General features: G+C 40.5%; 1 protein-coding gene across 1 annotated transcript in view; it reads left to right on the forward strand.

Moving 5' to 3' along the window:
* LOC120308463 (calsyntenin-2-like) overlaps nucleotides 1-21,998 on the forward strand; it is a 179,903-nt gene that overhangs the window by 76,828 nt on the left and 81,077 nt on the right. Inside the window, exon 2 of the mRNA XM_039344546.1 lies at nucleotides 6,210-6,332. Coding sequence (XP_039200480.1) covers nucleotides 6,210-6,332 — 123 coding nt within the window. The remainder of the gene's footprint in view (nucleotides 1-6,209; nucleotides 6,333-21,998) is intronic.

Consider the following 21,998-nt stretch of genomic DNA (forward strand, 5'->3'; position numbering starts at 1 on the left):
CAGCGTAGTCAATGTGCACCCTAGACCATGGGGACTGTGTTTCCTCCCATCTATGCACAGGAGCTTGGGGCATCTCTGGGCGAGATCGTTGGCACAGGTGGCATGCGTGTACCTTAGCCTCAATATCTTTATCTAAAGCAGGCCACCACAAGTGGCTGCGTGCAAGAGCCTTCATACGAACAATGCCAGGATGACCCTCGTGGAGGGATTCTAAGACCCTAGTCCTCATTGAGGTGGGAATGACAACTCTGTTTCCCCAAAGCAGACAACCCTGAGAAAGGGACAGTTCGTTTCTTTTGGACCAGAAACTCTGAAACTCAGGACTAGGGCAGTGCTCAGGCCACCCGGACAGGACCCAGGAGCGGACACGTGAAAGTGTGTGATCTGTACCTGTTTCAGCGGTAACATCCCTGGCACTAAGAGGGAGCTCGGGCAAGGCTTGGATTGATAGAATGTTGACAGCTGGCGCGGGGTCAGCTTCTACTACTGGCAGAGGCAATCTACTGAGGCCATCAGCATGGCCCATTTCTTTCCCAGGCTTGTGGAGTAATGAAAAATCATATGCAGACAAGAAAATAGACCACCTAAGCATTCTAGGGGAAATGATATGGGGAGTCTGCTTACGTGTGGTAAACAGTCCCAGCAGAGGCTTATGGTCAATGAAGACCGTGAAATGCCTCCCATATAGAAAATCGTGGAATTTTTTAATTCCAGCAACAACAGCCAGAGCCTCCCTGTCTATCTGAGCGTAGTTGCGCTCGGCAGAAGACAGTGTTCTGGAGTAGTATGCAATAGGAACCTGAGTTCCATCAGACCTGAGGTGACTCAGGACAGCTCCAACCCCGTAGGGGGACGCATCACAAGCGATGCACACAGGGAGAGACTCGTTGAAATGTGCAAGAACACTGTTAGAAGTGAGCAAGGCCTTGACTTCTTTAAAGCAAGCCTCATGTGCTTGTGACCACAGCCACACAGCTTGTTTGTCTAGTAGCCTGTGAAGAGGCTCAGCTACACTAGCTTTATGTGGAAGAAAAGAATTGTAGAAATTCAGGAGGCCTAGGAAGGCCTGAAGTTCGGCCTTAGACTTTGGCCTGGGTGCTTCTAAAATAGCAGTTAGTTTGTATTCAGCAGGATGAATCCCAGCAGCATCAATTTTGAATCCCAGAAATTCAGTAGAAGGCACCCCAATCTGGCATTTGTCTTTTCTGAGCTTGAGGCCTGATTTCCTGAATCTTAACAGGACAGCCCTAAGCCTTTCAGCTAGAATGTGTGTGGAGTCTCCTGCAATCAAGACATCGTCAAAGTAGGGGCAGACCCCTGGTATACCTCGTAGTGTGTTTTCCATTACGCTTTGGAAAATCCCAGGAGCGACATTTACTCCAAACTGTAGCCTTTTTACTTTAAAGGCTCCCCTGTGGGTCACAATGGTCTGAGCTATGGCAGCATCATCATCAACAGGCAGCTGTTGATATGCTTGAGCTAGGTCAAGCTTTGCAAAAACACGCCCCCCCTTGAGAGAGGCCAGGATGTGACTGACCACAGGAACAGGATAGGCATGTTGCTGCAATGCCTTATTGAGTGTGCATTTGTAATCAGCACAAATGCGAATGTCCCCATTTGCCTTTAGAGGTGTGACAATGGGGGTCTCCCACGGGCTGGAATCAACAGGTTCTAGGATTCCCTGTTGGATTAGTTTGTCTAGTTCAGTGTCAATCTTACTTTTTAAAGCAAAAGGGACCCTTCTTGCTTTAATCCTAATGGGAGTGACAGTGGGGTCTAGCTTTAAGGACACAGGTGGTCCTTTGAATGTGCCCAGCTGGGGGCTGAAAACATCTGCAAATTCTTTGCAGACTTCCTGTAGGTCGAGTGTTTGTAAGCTATTGAGTCCTGTGACGTGTATCCCCAGGGCCTCAAACCAATCGAGTCCTATGAGACTCGTTCGTTCACCCCCTACTACTAATAAGTCTAGTGGACCTTCAAAACTCTTGTATTGCACGTTAAGGGTGGCCTCCCCCTTAACACACACTCTTGAGTTCTGAAAATCTGTTAATACAATATCAGAAGGCCTTAACTTGGCCTTAGACCCACTTCTGGAACAAATCTTCCTAAATGTATGCAATGAAATGATGGACAGGGCAGACCCTGTGTCTAGTTCCATAGATAATGGAACCCCTTGTAGCTTCACGTTGAGTGACAGCTTTTTCTTCATGGGCTTGTGTGTGCCTGTTCTACAGATGCTTCTTCGCGAAGCGCAAAAACCTACCCTATTCTGGCTGGGGAATCTGGTACCCTTCAGGCGTTCTTCTTGGGGTTGTGCCTTTCGTCGGCCCAGGCACACAGCTGCAATGTGCCCTTGTTTACCGCATGCCCGGCAGGTAGCGGAGCGGAACTTGCAGTCGGTTCTCCTGTGGCGACCTCCACAGCCGATGCACTTGAGCGGAGCCGAAGAGCTAGACTCGACTTCCTCGTCCGGATCCTCCTCGGAGTTTCGTCGGACGTCTTCCTGGTGCACGGACGCACCCTCTGCACTGTTTCTGATCGGCCGCATGTTTTTGACGGCGCCGCCTGCTGCTTCTTCTGCGGTGACTTCCCTTAAGGCGTCTTGGAAGGATAATTCTTCCTTTGCGAAAAGTCTCTGTTGTAGCTCGCGATGCCTTAACCCGCACACGAATCGGTCCCTCAGTCGTTCCTCGAGGTCCTTGAACTCGCAGGGCTTGGCGGCCTTCCGTAACGCGGCGATGTATTCCTTGGCTGACTCACCGGACCGTTGATCCCTTTGTTCGAAGGTGTGGCGCCATGAGATAACGGACACCTTGGGATGGAAGTGCTCCTTCAGCAGCTTCTTCAGGTCTGCGTAGCTTACAGACTCTACTGGGACAGGTGCTGCAAGGTTTTCTGCGATTTCGAAGGTGTCTTGGCCGCAAACGCAAAGCAGGGTGGCCGCCTTCAAGCTATCTTCCCTCACTTGGTTTGCCTTGAAGTAGTTCTCCATTCTGGATACGTAGGACTCCCACCGCTCTAGATGTGAGACGTCGAATTCCGAAAGCCTTCCGATTTTCGCCATCTTCGGATCTTCAGGAGACGGGTCTATCAGCCAGCCTACCCCCGAATGCGCACCGGATTGGCGGGCAGCTGCCGAGTCGACGCCGTTCCTCTTTCGCCGCTCAGGACTCCTTGGGTAAGCTTACACTTCTTCCTTTCCAGGTAGTGCAAGGCATCCCATCCTCGTCGCCAGTGTTGAGTCCGTGGCGGGAAAACAGACACGAGAAGCAGCTGGAGTTCTCAGTTTCATTTATTCAGCGTTCAGCTTACAGGAAGATGGCTTCAGCCTCGCCCAAACGCCTCGCAGCCTCTTATATAGGCAACTCCCGGGTAAATGGGTTACTTTTCCCGTGCCAGCACCCGCGCATGCGCACGGCGCTGGCGACAGCCTGTCTGGTCCCGGGCAGCTTTGCACCTGCCCGGGACTGCCTGCAAACGCCCGAGCCGTTTGTAAGGCTCGGGACATAACACCTACATTATTAATTGACTTAAACCTGAAGGTTAGTTTTTTAAGACTTAATTTAATAATTGTTTTAAAAGAATGGAATTTATTTTAAGATGAATGTATGGCTTTATTTTGTTTATATTATATGTAATATCATTTCCTTTTGTCTGATGATGTAATTGTTCTGATGTTCCTTGGTCTCTCAGCATTTGGTACTATCAATCATTCTGGACTAAATGTAGGAAAAAGGAGTACAGGCAGTCCTTGACTTAACTACAACTGGGACCATTGCTAAATGATGTGGTCATTAAGTGAGTCATCACAAATGCCCAATTTTACAACCTTTCTTTGTTATGATTGTTAAGCAAATAATACAATTGTTAAGTGAATCCAGCTTCCCACATTGATTTTGCTTGACAGAAGTTAGTCAGGAAGGTTGCAAATGATGTTCATGTGAATCTGGGAGGTGGCAGTTGTCATTAATATATCTCAGTTGCAAAGTGCCTGAATCATGATCACATGACCGTGAAGATGCTGCAATAATTATACGTGTGAGAAATGGTTCCAAGTCACTTTTTTAACATTGTCCTAACTTTGAATGGTTGTTAAATATATAGTGATAAGTCAAGTCTTTTTTTCTCTGCAGCCATTCAGATTGCTATCTCTCCTGTTTTTTTTTTAATTCTCCATTTTTGGAACTTTGTGTGTTAAATTTCTGATCTGTCTACAACTGAAGTTGTAGTTTTTCTATCTAATCTATAACTTTTTTATTGTAATAAATGACTCGCTAATTTCTTCTGAGGTTCTGAGATAAAAAGCTAATTATTTGAAATGAAGTCTTTTATATTACTTGATGTAGGAGATGACCAGGCTGAGCCTGAGAGAGAGGTCAAACACATCATCAGTCATGAGTCCTTGTGCTCCTACAAGAAATCTAAGTATAGCCTACCTTGAATAAATAATGCCCGATAGTGAATCCAGTGGAAATTTTCATTTGTAATTGTAGTAATCATTTTAAACTGGAGAAATAGCAATATTAAGCATGGAAAAAATATTCTGCTTTTTTATTTTTATTATTTGTATGTATAAGAGCATTTAATTGTTATATTTTGTTTTAAAATGATATGAAAACAATTTTATAATACACATACGCAAACACTGTTAAATAGCTGTGCTTGTTTAAATATCTAAAGGTTTTCCAATCCATGAGGAAGAATAGTGTTCATATTCCTTCTATAAATTTTCCAGACATCATATTATTTATTATAGTCTTTCTTGCAATGTTAGAAAAATTAAATACATTGCTCCTGTGATTAAAATATTTAAGGTCAAGACATTGCTGTATTTTCTGCACGGAGATTAAACTAATTTTGCTAGGATTGACAAAGTTTGGTGAAGCAGGATTAACCAAAGAATATGATCACAGTCTTTAATAATTGGCTATAACTAACATGATGCCTGCATTAATTTTGACAGATAATGGTTTCTCTTGTAGGAAGGGTATGGAAATAAATTGTAGTCTTATATTCTAAGTCATTGCTGGTTTTGGATGTGTTCAGGCAAAGCTAAATCAAAAACTCCATTTGAAGCTGGAATTCCCACTTAAATTGAGAGTAAAACAGTTCAATGGTTTTAAAGTAGCTAGGTACATTCAATAGTTATTTTGGAAACATATTGTTATTGCTTATACAAAGAAAAACATAATAAGCCTGAATGAAATATCACAGGGAGATTACTATACTTCAGTGTTTCTGGGAATATGTTTAGCTGGTTTCAGACTGAAATGATACAGAAATGAGCAAAATACAGTGCACCTTTACACCAGACAAAGTTGTGTTAGATCAGCTTTTTGCTCTTTAGCAGGTCATTAGAAAAATGTAAGAAAGAAAATTTAGTATATGTTTTTAGTGAATTTGGCAAAAGCATATGATAAAACAAAGATACTTTCGCTTGCACAGAACATTTTGTACAAATATTTGAAGGAAAAGTGAAAGGCTTAAAAGGAGGGGAAGACACAGAACATTACAGCTGGACAGAGTTATGAAATCCTCAGAAAGAGAAAGGAAAGAAATTCAAGAACAAAAAGTATATGAATTAGTTACACATATATGAAAATAAAGATTATTTGCAAGTATACAAAGGTGTGGACAGATATAGCATATGGCTTTAGATTTAGATTTCATTTTGTCTCCTGGTTTTAATTTCTTTTGCTTACTATTTTAATTTCTTTTGCTTACTATTTCTTTCTGTATTGAGTAAAATAGCAATAGTGGGATGTGTATATACTTTGCTTTTATTGGATGATAATAGAAGTGATGATTATTATTTTAGTATTATATTGTTCAGTTATAATAAAATCAGTGTTTCTCAACCTTGACAATTTTAAGGCATTGCTGGCTGTGGAATTCTGGGAGTTGAAGTCCACATGCCTTAAAATTGTCAAGGTTGAGAAACACTGAGTTATATAATACCTGGCATGTCACATTTCATTTTGAAGATTTTTTTCCCTATCTTAGCTTTGGAAAAAACTTGAAAAACTGATGCAATAATAATGATTTAAGTTTAATTTCACTTACTCATGTAGCTAAACACGGGATATTCTTCAATTATCCAGTGAAAATCATTGTATATATTATCAATTCTCATTTAGAAGCAAACATAAAAAAATTAAAAAATGAAATTAGTTTCATTTTATACTAATGAAATATGCTTTTTTTTTTAGTAAACAAACACAAGCCATGGATTGAAACATCTTATCATGGAGTTATTACTGAAAACAATGATACGGTCATATTGGATCCTCCATTAGTTGCTTTGGATAAAGATGCTCCTGTTCCATATGCAGGTAACAAAAAAACATACATATGCAATGAACAACAATGTGTTTGCTGAATGTTTTGGAACTTTATGTAACATGAATTGTTTATAATTGCAATGCATTCTTTTGATAACATATCGTCAATATGTGATTGTTTAGTATTTCATTTTTGAACCATTTAGCTTGGAATGCAGTAGTTTTATATTTGCTATAAATAGGATAATTCAACAATTTTGAAATGTTTGTTAGTAACAAACTAACAAAGAGCTCTCTTTATCTAAATTGTCCATCATGATTGTGTAAAAAAATTCCTTTTGCACAACAATTGATCAAGGGGATATCAATAATGTTTAAGATTATTTTTATTTAGCAAAACAAGTAATTGTTAGTGGATTTTTGGAAAGAGTATTTAGGATATCTTTCAACTGTATAATTTTAACCAATTTTCCATGTCATTTGAATTATGATCATTCAAAAAGTAAATCATCTTTCTTTAGAGCAGTGGTTCTCAACCTGTGGGTCGGGACCCCATTTGGGGTCGAATGACCATTTTACGGGGGTCACCAAACAAGGCTGTCTGCCATTTTTTTCCTCCTTTTCTTTGGCCATGCCCCTGGCACCCGGTGATGTATAAGTGGTTGGGGGTCACCACAACATGGGGAACTGTATTATGGGGTCGCGGCATTAGAAAGGTTGAGAACCACTGCTTTAGAGAAAAAAATAGTTGAAATGAGTAATTTAGGAAATGTTGAATATACTTAAAATATAACTAATGAAGATAATAAAAAATAAAACTAAAATGTTGATAATAAATATAAATTGAAGCTCAGAGGAACTTTTTGTAAAAGTACTGTTGCTACTTGGTTCTCTTGGTTCTTTCTCCCTATTTAATATGAGATGTTCTGCCCTTTTCATATTTATTAATTTGGCTTATCGGGACTTCGGTGAAGAGAGACTTTGAGGATATATGTTTTTCTAACTATCATTACTAGATGATTTTTAATAGCAGTGTTTACAACATTTTTCATTTTCTTCTTTTCACAATGCATTCCATTAGATTACACTCAAATTCAATATTTTTGTTTTTCTAGTGAATTAATGAGGATACAACTTAAGTTGCTCTTCTTCAAGTCCATTCTGACATACCTTCATCTTCCTGATTCATTGCTCTTAACATATTTTCTTTAATACTGTAATATGACAAGTATATAAACAAGTGAAAATATTTCTTTTGGGGGGGCGGTGATGTATTACTTACAACCACTTCTTATATGTCAACACAAAATTTTCTATTCAATAAATATGATCTGTTTGGGAATAAATATTCTTCATGCTCTCCGATGAATTTGTCTCCTAGACCTTATTGAATTTTATTTACAATTTATTTTTAGAGAATGTGCATGATCACAAGAAATAGTAACTTACAAATATTCATCAAAATATGTCAGAATCATATTGATTTTAAAAGCCTGGATAAATAAGAATATGTGAGCCTTGCAATTTTAGATACTGTACTCTTATAGAATTAAAGGTTTCATATGCAACTATCCCACAAGTCAAAGGGAGACCATTATAGAAACTAGAACTACAACTTCCCAGTTCATTCAGTTACTACTCGCTTGTTGTTTGAAAGGCTGACAGTACATAGCTACTTAAAACACTACCTGGCCTTAGTTGCTACCACAATCCCTTTGAACTTGTAATCAGAGACCAATTTGTTTGATTATACCAAATTCTATAAATAATAAATAAGTGAAAAGGAAAACTTTCTTTACCCAGTGAAGATTTGGACCTAGCACCTGAAGACTTTTGGCTGCCATATAACCAGGAAGCAAGCCATCAAATAATCACAGTTATTACAATAAAAAAGTTCATAGAAACACAAAAAGAAAAATGGGATTTCCTTGGTGTCTGGAAACCAGTACAAAACTACCAGTAGATAATTCATTCTTTTATAAAGAATCCTTGGAAACCAGTACAAAACTACCGCTAGTTAAATCATTCTTTTATAAAGAATCCTTGGCTTCTAAAAAATTCCCATACCTCTGCCCTGGCAGCTGATAAGAAGTACAGTTAAGCAAGAAGCTAAATAGAATACAAAGAATGACAAAGCAATTATAAGTTCAAGATGATTTGGTTGCTTTGTGCCACAGCTGTGTATTTATTTTGCCTTTATGGGCAATATGCCTTTCTCTTTAAATTGGAAAAGCATATTTCCTCATTTATTCTAGTATTTCTATTTTGCAAATATATCGTCTCCCTTTAGTTGGTTATAATCTCCCCAACAACATCTCCCAGGACTTCCCTCTCTCTAGGCAGACGCTGATCCAAGCTGAGGTTAATTATATTTCACTGCTGAAACAGATATTTATCAATCTCTTTATCTTTCTCTCAAAGTACAAAAATCAGAGAACCTTGCTGAACCATCGTCCAGATCATAAGAGATTAAATCTGTCCATTAATTTCTATCCATTGTGTATGAAGATTCTCAATCATCCATGATTGTCTCAAAGGTGCTTTTTCAATCCTTCCATTCCTCACCATCCAGTCAGAGCTGAAGAAGCTTCTTGAATGAGAAGCGAAACTTCTTCAACCCCGTCCCCCACCCAAGAAAGTCCAGTTCCCTCTTTAAAAAGCACCTTTGGGACTTCTCTATCCATTGTGCCATGGGAAACTGAAGACATAATAACTTCTTTTTTCAGATAATATTTGGCTTTGGGAAATCCTAAACTGCAGATCATCAATAAATTTTACAGTTCAAATTAAGTTCTAGTAATTTTGGAGAGAATGCTGCTTTGCTTTGCTTTAGAAAGCCTGCTACATTTTTAAAGATATCTGATTCATATATAAATTTGGATGAGTTCTACACACATCCCTAAAAATTTGAAAGTATTTTCATGAATCCAAAAGTAGCTGTCAATCAGTTGCAGCCAATATACTTAAAAGAATATTATTGCATTATATATTAAATGGCTTCCTTGAGGATAAAAAGTATGAAGTTGGTGATGATACTGTTAAAATGAGTTCAGTTAAACTATATGCCATACTCCAGGTGCTTCAGGGTAAAAACAACTAAAAAGAATATTATGGATGGATTAGGAAAATTTTTGAGAAACTTGTGAAAACTACTGAGGCTGTGCACTTGCCCTTGATTCTCCCAGTGGAAGTTATTTGATGTAGCAATCAGCATTTTCCTTCCTAAAATGATACCTTGAATAGAGATTGCTGACTGGATTATTTTAGCTAAATACTGCTTGAAAATGGGGACACCCGTCTGCTCAGACTTTTCATCCTAGAATAATGAATTAGAAATTGGGTAGTAATTCTCCTGAACTCTTGGATCTGACCTATGTTTCTTTATGTTTGTCCTGAATGGCACTAGTATTTCAACTTGTTGTAGCTGTCTCTTCTTCATAGAAGTATATATACTTGTCAATGTCTAACTATCTGCCCTGGCCTTAATCTGAATTCCTGAAAATTTACCAACATCATTATGCTATGTCATGTAAGCTTTTATTATGAAAGGATGTGAAATGATAACTAAATGGCATTTGACAGTCATGCATTTCTGATTTTTTTAAAAAATAATGATTTCCAATTTGACTTATGGCCCTTGACTATATTATGCAATGAACATCACATATCAGGAAAGGCATTCATTATTCTGATCAAGACCATCTTGATAACCTGGATTTTGCAGATGATATTGCCCTATTTGAGGAAGATGAGATGAAATTACAACAAGTGATGATTGCCTTAAATGATTACAACAAGTGACGACTCCACTAGATGAAGAAGCAACCAAAATTAGTCTCAGAATAAGTGCTGAGAAATTGAAGATCATGTATGGGAGCTCTACTGCACAAATAAAGGGAAATCACCTATTTATCTATTTGGGTAGTATAATAGCTCAAAATGGACATTTGCAGAGATGGACATCAAGTGCAGAATGTACTTGCAGTTACATTTGTTGTATGAAGAACAATCAAATCCCCAAGATAGCACTGAGATGGACATCTCCCCAATGCTAAATGACCAAGAGGATGCCCTCGAAATACATGGCAAAGAACATTACGTGGGGAGATGCTGAAGTACTCATCAAGACTGAAAATCCTGGAGATCCCTTGCTGCCCGATATGGGAGGATCTAATATTAATGCTAAAATTTGACTTTATTTGCAATGTAAATTGGTCATCATAAAATTTCAAGGACTTATATTGCTGCTTCCCAAGATCTATTCTAAGAAAGTTTTAATCTCAGAAAAGGTTATTCAATTACAGTGCAAATATCTAATGATAACTGAAAATTGTGAACTCTTCACTGCTGCTCTTAGTGTCTAAGACTTAGAGTGGTATTTGTAATGAAATATAATTGACATCACTAGCTGTTTTTCACTGTTTGCAGTCTTTTCACATTGTCTATCATTGCATCATCTTCTGGTTCCCAAAAGAGCAGGAATTGAGGTAGCTGTACAAATGAGTTGACAGCAGTGCTTTTTTTTCTAAAAAAAAAAAAAAAAGTGCCAGAACTCACACACGTCATACAACCCACCTTGCCTACTCTACAAGGTTCCATCCAAAAAAGGTGACAGAACTCCATTCTGGGCATTCTATGAGAAAAAAAAAAGCCCTGGTTGACAGTATTTCATATTAACTGTATCATAGCAAGCAGAGGTAACAAAGTTCACCTGCTAATTCCTATTCTTCAGTGATCTATGAAAAGAAGTTGGGATATATTAAGTATGTAATTTAAGTATGTAATTTCATGCCACTTGCATTGCTGTATTGAATTCAAAGAACTGATTCTACAGTAAGTAACTTTAGTATTTAAACTTTCATGGGTGTTTTCACTGAAAAATCTAAGTTTGTAAGTTATACTTATTAACTAGAAAATGTTTGTTTGTTTATTAATTAATTAATTGGATTAAAACAAATAGTACATTAATTTTACTAGTTTAAACTATAGGGAACTGACGTGGGTTGTACAGGAAAGAAAAACCTTAAATATAACTTTGCATTTATCTTTGGGAAAAAATCATTATTGCTAGGTCTGACTTTTAATATCATAAAATGTACTTTACTTTCTGTATTGTGTAATAGTCTAAATTTGCTCTGGTATTCATTTTTTTTAAATGAATTGACTAATAACATTTCTACTGCCTAGCAAATTTAGCAATGAAATATGTGAGATAATGAAGTTTTTGATCCACTCAACAAAATGTAATTGTGATAAGAATTTTTATTTCTATCAAACCATATGTTTCAATTAATATTTCTCTGCTCTCAGTTAAATATTAAATTAATTGGCCCTATTTTTTAAATTAGTTTGGCTTGTCTTCCAGTTTAGCATAAATGGAAAGATGACAATTAACCTTACAATTTTTGAGTTGCTAGCAGATGTAGTGCTGTGAGTAAATGGTTTTTTTGTCTTTCTTGGAACCAACAAATGTGAGACTCAAAGTAAACAGGTAGTGAGTTCATTATATAAGTCTTGTCCCCTTGTGATTCCAATTTGGACTGAATATCGAGTTCTCTTTCTGTTATTTATATAATATTAATGCATTGATTGCAACAGAAATATATTATCAAGTAGTTTATCATAAACCTGATTTAAACATAATTTATAAGATTCAGCTTTTTTAATCCAGCATCAAAAATTTGAAAGAAAGTTTGTTTGTTTTTTTAAGAAATTCTCTTTGAGGTACAACTGGGATACAGCAAATAAATTATTTTAGTTCATTCTTCTTAATAAAATGAGTTTGAATGAACACTGTGATATCTCGATTAACTATTATTTTATACTGTAAACACCACAATAATCAAAGATCAACTGTCTCTAGTGTACCTTGAAAGCACATATAAACTAATTACCAAATTAAATTCTAACTACAGTCAAAAGGCCAGTAATCAGGTATGAGTAATACAGATAAAAATGGAAATACGTAAGATGAAAAAGGAGGAAGAAAGAAATTAGCATATATTATCACAACCTACTACTTGACAAGATAGAAAAATGTGGGGTAGACAGAACCACCACCAGATGGATCCGTAGCTGGCTGACCGGCCGTACTCAGCGAGTGGTCCTTAATGGAACTGCATCTATATGGAGGGAAGTGTGTAGTGGGGTGCCCCAGGGCTCTGTTCTGGGCCTAGTACTCTTCAACATCTTCATCAACGATTTGGATGAAGGGATAGATGGGGAACTCATCAAATTTGCAGACGACACCAAGCTGGCAGGAATAGCCAACACTCCAGAAGACAGGCTTAAGATACAGAAGGATCTGGACAGACTTGAACACTGGGCACTAACTAACAAAATGAAATTCAATGGTGAAAAAAGCAAGGTTCTACATTTAGGCAAGAAAAACCAAATGCACAAGTACAGCATAGGTGGCACCATGCTCAATAGTAGTAACTGTGAGAGGGACCTCGGAGTCCTAGTAGACAATCACCTAAATATGAGCCAGCAGTGTGCTGCAGCTGCCAAAAAGGCCAACACAGTGCTAGGCTGCATTAACAGAGGGATAGAATCAAGATCACGTGAAGTATTAATACCACTCTTCAATGCCTTGGTAAGGCCACACTTGGAATACTGCATCCAGGTTTTGGTCACCACGATGTAAAAAAGATGTTGAGACTCTAGAAAGAGTACAGAGAAGAGCAACAAAGATGATTAGGGGACTGGAGGTAAAACATATAAGGAACAGTTGCTAGAATTGGGTATGTCTAGTTTAACGAAGAGAAGGACAAGGGGGGACATGATAGCAGTATTCCAATATCTCAGGGACTGCCATAAAGAAGAGGGAATTAAGCTATTTTCCAAAGCACCTGAAAGCAGGACAAGAAGCAACGGGTGGAAACTAATCAAGGAGAGAAGTAACCTAGAACTAAGGAGAAACTTCCTGACAGTGAGAACAATTAATCAGCGGAACAGCTTGCCTCCAGAAGCAGTAAATGCTCCAACACTGGAAGTTTTTAAGAAGAGAATGGACAGCCACTTGTCCGAAATGATGTAGGGTTTCCTGTCCGAGCAGGGGGTTGGACTAGATGACCTCCAAGGTCCCTTCCAACTTTACTACTCTTATTATTATCTTATACAAGCTGAGATAGATGATACATGTAAAATCTCAGAAACAAGCAACCTGGAAAATAAATCTGAAGAATTTAGATAGAAGTGATAGGTAGAACTTGCCACAGAGAAAGGAGAACCTCCACAAAATGGTGCTGTACTCAGATTCCTTAAACTGGTCCAGAAGAAGCCATATTGGATTATATCAAAAGCTGCTGAGAGATCCATCAGGACAGATAACTCACTTCCATCAAGAGCCTTCCAAGGTCATCTACAAGTGCAATAGCACTGTATCAATGTTGTAGGCTAGCATGAACACTTACTGGAGAGGGTCTAGATAATCTGCTTCATTTAGGACTTTCTGAGTCTTTTGCTCATCATAGTTTTCATATTCCAACTTTCCCTTCTGTTAAGTCCTTCGCGAAATGGCAATGACATGAGAAGCAGTTGTAGTTCTCAGGAACCTCTTTATTTCTGTTCAGCATACTGGTTACAAGATGCTGACAACGCCCAAATCTCCCTGCCCTTTTTATAGGCGATTCCCGGCCAAACTGCAACATTTGGCGCGCTTGCACTCGCGCGAGTGCTGGTGACAGCCAGTCTGGTCCCGGGCAGCTTGCACCTGCCCGGGACCATTGCAATGCCCCGAGCCTGCTTTCACAGGCTCAGGACATAACACCCCTTCCCCCCTGGCTAAGACTATGATCATACAAATAATAATATACAACCCAATACGAGTGTGGTACCCATACTAGCTTTGTACCAGTTATCCCTTTTGCTTCTATTGTTCCCCAGTGTTCCATTTCCCTATGTGTACAGGAATACTCTCTGTTAACTCTGTTTTGCCAGTAGGGTTACAAAATCTTCTAAATACGTAGGAGATCTTTTAGCTCTCTGTGACCTCCTGACTTCTGGGTACCTTCCAAGTACCCCTTGACTAAGGGGTGATGTATGCTTGTCCCCCTTGCTAGGCTCTGGTGATCCCCAAGGACTGTGCTCCAATGCCTGGCCTGCTTGCTTGCCCACTGGCTCGTCAGGCCAGGGCTTCTTTCTCTGTTTGACCCGGTTGTCCTGCCTGGCTGCAGGCTCTCTGGCCTCTTAAGTGACTGTCACTGTTGGGTAACTCTGTAGAACCTCCCAGGTCTGTCCTAGACCTGTCAAGAGGTTGTCTTTCCCCGTGTTCCCATTCTGTACCCGGGCTTGCTGGGGTTTCAGTACTGTCCCAAAACTCAGTTGTCCCCTGAGTGATGCCAGAGGTGTTGTAGTCAGGATTTGGTTCCTCGACCACCTCCCTGTGTGCTTGCCCCCTTCTAGGGACAGGGGCAGTGTTGGGCCAACTAGACGGAATGTGTGCCAGCTCTCTTGCAGGGTGTGGGTTGTTTGGACGCTCCCGGATATCCTCCCTGACTGGAGTACTGAGTGATGCAGGTGAGTAGTGATTATGCCCCTGGGGTGACTCCCTGGCTGGAGTAGGCACTGGTGCCTGAGTTCTAGTTGGGCTCCATGAATTCCTGTTTGGAGCACTCGCGGAATCTTGGAATGAGCTGTCTGTAGTTCCCTCGTTAATGATAGGCGGCAGCCCACACTCTTCTCTTTGCCCAAAGGGGCCCCCCTCCCCCCTGGAAAAGAACCAGTAGTCTCAGTGGGAAGGTCCCGTCTAGTGCGGAGCTGGTCGATGTGTCGTCGCAGGACACGACTGTCGTCCAGGGAAACCTCGTAGGACAAAGGACCTGTGACCCTGGACACAGTGGCAGGGACCCATGAATGACCAGGCTCGTAGTTACGAGTCCAAACCAGGGCACCCACAAGCAGTTGTCTAGGTGCCCTGGGGTGTGTGATTGTGGAAGGTAGTCTGTCCGGGTGCAACCGGTCAAGTTTGGTAGTCAGTTTGCACCCCCAATGAAGTTCAGCTGGGCTCCTCCCAGTAGAAGTGGAAGGTGTAGTGCGATAAGAAAGGAGGAAGTCAGCCAACCTGTGATGCCAGTCTCCATAGGTAATTTTCTTCAAGGTGTCCTTGGTGATGCGAACCATGCGTTCAGCCATACCATTGGTGGACGGGTGGAAAGGCGCAGAGGTGGCATGACGAATCATGTTGGCCTGTAAGAAAGCTTGGAATTCGGAAGAAGTGAATTGAGGGCCATTGTCAGATACGAGGACATCAGGAAGCCCGTGTGCAGCAAAAATCCCCCTCAATATTTGAATAGTCTTTGCAGTGGTGGTGGAAGAGACAGGTACAACCTCAAGCCATTTTGAATGGCTGTCAACCAGGACCAAGAAGAATTGACCCTGAAAGGGCCCAGCGTAGTCAATGTGCACCCTAGACCATGGAGACTGTGTTTCCTCCCATCTATGTACAGGAGCTTGGGGCATTTCAGGGCGTGAGCGCTGACAAAGGTGGCATGCATGCACCTTAGCCTCAATGTCTTTGTCTAACCCAGGCCACCAAAAATGGCTGCACGCAAGCGCCTTCATACGTACAATGCCAGGATGACCCTCGTGGAGGGAACCTAAGACCCTAGTCCTCATTGAGGCAGGAATGACAACTCTGCTCCCCCAAAGCAGACAACCCTGGAAAGTGGATAACTCGTTCCTTTTGGACCAGAAACTCTGAAACTCAGTGCCTGGACAGCTCTCTGGCCATCCATATAAAACCCAAGATAGGACACGAGAAAGTGTGAGATCTGTGGCTGATTCAGCAGCCACATCCCTGGCATCTAAAGGGGACTTAGGGAAGGCCTGAATGGAGAGAATATTGATTGTTGGTGCAGGGTCAGCCTCTATTACTGGCAGGGGTAATCTACTGAGGCTGTCAGCATGGCCCATTTCTTTCCCAGGTTTGTGAAATAAGGAAAAATCATAGGCAGACAGAAAGATAGACCATCTCAGCATTCTGGGGGAGATGATTTGGGGAGTTTGTTTATGTGTGGTAAACAGCCCCAACAAAGGCTTATGGTCAGTGAAGACCGTGAAATGCCTGCCATATAGGAAATCATGGAACTTTTTGATTCCAGCAACAACAGCTAAAGCCTCCCTGTCAATTTGAACATAATTTCGCTCTGCAGAAGACAAGGTTCTAGAGTAATATGCAACAGGAACCTGAGTTCCATCTGGTCTGAGATGGCTTAGTACGGCTCCCACCCCATAAGGAGAAGCATCACAAGCGATGCACACAGGAAGGGATTCATTGAAATGTGCAAGCACACTGTTAGAAGTGAGTAAGGCCTTAACCTCATTGAAACTTGCTTTGTGTTTTTGTGACTACTGCCACACTGCCTGTTTGTCCAGGAGCCTATGAAGAGGTTCGGCTACACTAGCCTTGTTTGGAAGGAAAGAGTTGTAAAAGTTCAGAAGGCCCAGAAAGACCTGTAGTTCGGCCTTGGACTTTGGCCTAGGAGCATGCATAATAGCTTTCAATTGGGATTCAGCAGGGTGAATCACGGTAGCATCAATTTTGAATCCCAGAAAATCTGTAGAAGGCACCCCAATTTTACATTTGTCCTTCTTAAGTTTGAGGCCCGTTTTCCTGAACCTCAGCAGGACAGCCCTTAATCTCTCAGCTAAGTTGTGTGTAGAGTTTCCAGCAATTAAGACATCATCAAAATAGGGACAAACCCCTGGTATACCCCGTAGTGTGTTTTCCATTATGCTTTGGAAAATTCCAGGAGCAACATTTACTCCAAATTGTAACCTCTTTACCTTGAATGTCCCCCTGTGGGTCACAATGGTTTGAGCTACAGCAGCAGCATCATCAACAGGCAACTGTTGATACGCCTGAGCTAGGTCAAGCTTTGCAAAAACACGCCCCCCCCTTGAGGGAGGCCAGAATATGACTGACCATGGGAACAGGATAGGCATGTTGCTGCAATGCCTTATTCAGAGTGCATTTGTAATCTGCACAGATGCGAATGTCCCCATTTGCCTTAAGAGGTGTGACAATGGGAGTCTCCCAAAGACTGGAGTTGACAGGTTCTAAAACTCCTTGCTGAATCAATTTGTCCAATTTGGTGTCAATTTTACCTTTCAAGGCAAAAGGAACCCTTCTTGCTTTAATTCTAATAGGGTTGACAGTGGGGTCTAATTTCAGTGACACAGGGGGTCCTTTGTATGTGCCCAACTGTGGGCTGAAAACATCTGCAAATTCTTTGCAGACTTCTTGTAGGTCTACTGTTTGCAAGCTATTGAACCCTGTGACATGTATTCCCAAGGCCTCAAACCAATCGAGTCCTATGAGACTCGTTCGCTCACCCCCTACTACTATTACATCTAGTGGACCTTCAAAATCCTTATACTGTACGTTAAGGGTGGCCTCCCCCTTAACACACACTCTGGAGTTTTGAAATCTGTTAACACAATGTCGGAAGGCCTCAGCTTGGCCTGAAATCCACTGCCAGAACAAATCTTCCTAAACGTGTGCATGGAAATGATTGAAAGTGCAGACCCCGTATCCAGTTCCATAGCCAATGGAATCCCTTGTAGCTTCACTTTAAGTGACAGCTTTTTCTTAATGGGCTTGTGTGTGCCTGTCCTATAAATGCTTCTTCGCGAAGCACAGAAACCCACCCTGTTTTGGCTGGGGACCCTGGTACTTTTCAGGCGCAATTCTTTCAGAGGTTGTACCCTCTGATGGCCCAGACACACAGCTGCAATGTGTCCCTGTTTTCCGCATGCCCTACAGATAGCGGACCGGAATCTACAGTCGGTCCTCTTGTGGCGACCTCCACAACCGAGGCACTTGGGGAGAGCTGAAGAGCTTTCCTTCTGTTTCCCTTCGTTCGTGGGGTAGAGACGGTCTACTTCATCGTCAGGATCCTCCTCTGGGTTCCTTTGGACTCCTTCCTGGTGCACGGACACAGCTTCTGGAGTGCTTCTGATTGGCCTCATGTTCTTGATGGCGTCCACTGCCTCTTCTGCAGTAACCTCTCTCAAGGCATCTTGGAATGATAAGTCTTCTTTAGCGAAAAGTCTCTGCTGCAATTCTCTATGCCTCAGTCCGCATACAAATCTGTCTCTCAGCCGTTCTTCTAGATCCTTGAACTCGCAGTGTTTAACGGCTTTTCTCAGCGCAGCAATGTATTCTTTGGCTGATTCTCTGGGTCGCTGATCCCTCTGTTCGAAGGTGTGGCGCCAAGCGATGACGGGCAACTTGGGCTGGAAGTGTTCCTTTAGTAGTTTTTTGAGATCTGTATAGTTAACAGATTCTAGAGGTACAGGTGCTGCTATGTTTTCAGCGATTTCAAATGCGTCTTGACCGCAAACGCACAGCAGGGTGGCGGTTTTTAAACTATCTTCTCTTACTTGATTGATTTTAAGATAGTTTTCCACCCTGGCTACGTAGGACTCCCATCTTTCCGGATGCGAGACATCGAATTCTGAAAGTCTTCCAACTTTTGCCATTTTTGTAGAAAAGGAAGGGTCTATCAGCCAGCTTACCCCCGATGTTCGCTGGATTGGCGGGCAGCTGCTGAGTTAACGCCGTTCCTACTGCCAGGACTCTAGGGTAAGCTTACACCTGTCTTCAGTCGATGTAAGGCAATCCCACCTTCATCGCCAGTGTTAAGTCCTTCGCGAAATGGCAATGACACGAGAAGCAGTTGTAGTTCTCAGGAACCTCTTTATTTCTGTTCAGCATACTGGTTACAAGACGCTGACAACGCCCAAATCTCCCTGCCCTTTTTATAGGTGATTCCCAGGCCAAACTGCAACATTTGGCGCGCTTGCACTCGCGCATGTGCGCAAGTGCTGGCGACAGCCAGTCTGGTCCCGGGCAGCTTGCACCTGCCTGGGACCGTTGCAATGCCCCGAGCCTGCTTTCGCAGGCTCAGGACATAACACCTTCCACATTCCCAAGGTTTCTCTTTTTCTCTTTTCCTAAGCCAATGAATCTGTTTGTCTCAGCTACTAATAAATCACACCAAGCTAATCATCCACCAAAAACCACCATTAGGTATACCATACAAGCCTTACACTCTCACAGCAGTGCACCAACCCCACCTCAGAATCCACTAATCTTTGCCAAAAGTTCTACCTTCAGACTACATAGGAATTGAAACTGGGAAGTCATAGCTAGTGCCCACAAATTTCTGCTAGGACATTGAAAACAACATAGTAGTAGCTAATGAGATAAAAAATATTTAAGAAATACTTTAAACAACTCTGTTGTTTTTCTTCTGCTGTTGATATTCTGTTCTGTTGTTTAATGTCCAAAGTTATGTACTTTTAACTTTTCTGTAGACCCTCCATTATCTTGTCCTGGAACGTCTCATCTTCACAGATGCATTTCAGTGTAGTACCTTAAGAGTGTTAAGTTTCTTCTCCAATTAGGGAAAGAAGGTGTGTGTTGAAACAGAAACATGGGTAGTCTTTAAAATTTGTTCAGTGGCTGTTAAAGTTATGACGGTGCTAAACAAGTGATACTTCAGACAATCACTCAGGTCCTAGTCACCTCATGGCTTAACTATTTCAAATAATTCAACATGGGGCTGCCCAGAGTGCAGTGGCATGAGAGTAATAATATCTCTACTGTGTGAGCCTCATCTGCTTTCTGGTACAATTCAATGTGTTGTTTATAACCCATAAAGCTCTATATGACATAGGGCTTGGTTATTTGAGGGATGACCTATCTTTTGTGTTATCTACCTCGCCAATATGAACCATTGGGGCTGGCTTACATCAGGTCCTTTCAATTAAACAGTTTCATCTTTCAGGACCTAAGCAACACTCCTTCTCTGTTGTGGTACCTGCCCTCTGTAATGAAGTTTCCCTTGCCACTAAATCATTCCCATCATGATAGCTTTCTGAATAGTTTTGAAGATCTGGCTGTTGTCCTATAACTTCTGGCTGGAGACTTTTGTGAATTCTTTTGTTGTCTAAAATTGGTTTTTATCTGCTTTTACTTCTTTGATTTGGAGTGTGTGTGTTTGCTGGTCATATTTTTGAATTGAGTTGTATTCAGTTATGATCATGGGTACACTGCTGGAAGATCTGAATATCCAGCTTTGAGACAGGTCATCCTGGAAAAAAATATGTGGTTGCTAAGAGATGACACTATTTATTTATTTTTTTAGCATCTGGCAAGAGCTGACATTAACTCAATATCATATAGTTAAGCATCAGTAATTACCCTTTTCCCTTTTAGAATATATGAAGCATAAATGTAGCAAAATAAATAGTTAAAACACGGAGTATTTAACACAATATTTATTTAAACCATGCTATGCTTTAATTAACTGACAAATCAACATTTTATATACTCACTACTTTTAAATGTGGGCTTCTGCTAAAATGTAGCAGAAGTTAAATTATTGGCTTCTAACCGGGCTCAACAAATATAGTGTACTTTTCTAAGAAGATTAGAAGATTTCAGCCACTGTATAAAATTATAGACTTGGAAGCAGTCCAAGAATTTTAACATCGATACGATATAAGTCAGCATAGCAAAAATGAAAATTTAATGTAATGTTTTAGTGAAATAAAATAGAGATATTGTTGTAATTTACAAAATGGGATAGAAAAGTTGACAATAAGGAAATACCATTCATTGGCAATGTGGGATTTCAAATCACAACAAAAAAGCTCAAATGGAAAGTGTCTATTTAATTTAGAGAATACAAGTTTCCAGTATGATTAAGAATCTGGGAAGTGTGCAGAGTGGAAAAGCTTTAAGCAGAAGCCCTTCTTAAATGAGTAATATATGAAAGAGTACAAATTCAAATGAATTGAAAAGCAATAATAAGGCAAAGGAGAAAATAAATAATATATTTAATTAATGTTTAAACCAATAATAAAACAACTAACTACAACAAAGGAGCTGGTAGAAGATTAAGGAAACAATTACTGAACAAGAACTGGAAATTTTAGAGAAATATAAATTTATTTGCAAACGGATTTTTTCCCATTAATTCAATATAGTAGAAATGAAGTTGGTAACTGATACAATTTCTCTGTGAAATCAGTATCTCTCAAGAGAATTAGAAGGTTATTTATTTATGTAGTATCTCTCATTGATTCCATATGGATTCTCAGCAGTTTACATTTGTACAGCATGGCTAGTAAAGAGCATGAGATGGGATAGGTCCAGTTCTCTCCCCTTCCTAAGTACATCATAAGGATTCTGTTTATGGGTTATGCAGTAGTTTCCCATTGCTACTACTGATCTATTGGACAAAAATGAAATGCCTTGATCAGGTTCCTTTTCCTTCACTCTACCTTGTAAAGGAGATAGGGCTTTCACAGCCTAAGCCACTAGATGATGAAGAGGGAAAACTAACTTGGACATGTCATTTAGTAGTTTGGAGACATGTAATCAGAATACAGAATACAGCCATAAGTGAATATGGCTTTCCGGTTGACTTTGCTTGTCAGAAGGTTGTAAAAGGTGATCACATGACTCCAGGACACTGCCACCATCATAAATATGAACCAGTTTCCAAGAGTGAATTTTGGTCATATGATCACAATTTTTCACAGTTACAACCATGAAATGGATGTAAGCATGAAGAATGGGCGTAAGTTACTTTTTTCAGTGCCGTTGTAACTTTGAATGGTCACTAAACAAATGGTTATAAGTCAAGAACTACTTGTACTTGAGAGGAGGAGAAACTACAGTACACATTAAAAAAAATAGCA

Source organism: Crotalus tigris, unplaced genomic scaffold (assembly GCF_016545835.1).
Source record: "Crotalus tigris isolate CLP2741 ecotype Arizona unplaced genomic scaffold, ASM1654583v1 scf7180000017933.3771270, whole genome shotgun sequence".
Lineage (NCBI taxonomy): Eukaryota > Metazoa > Chordata > Lepidosauria > Squamata > Viperidae > Crotalus > Crotalus tigris.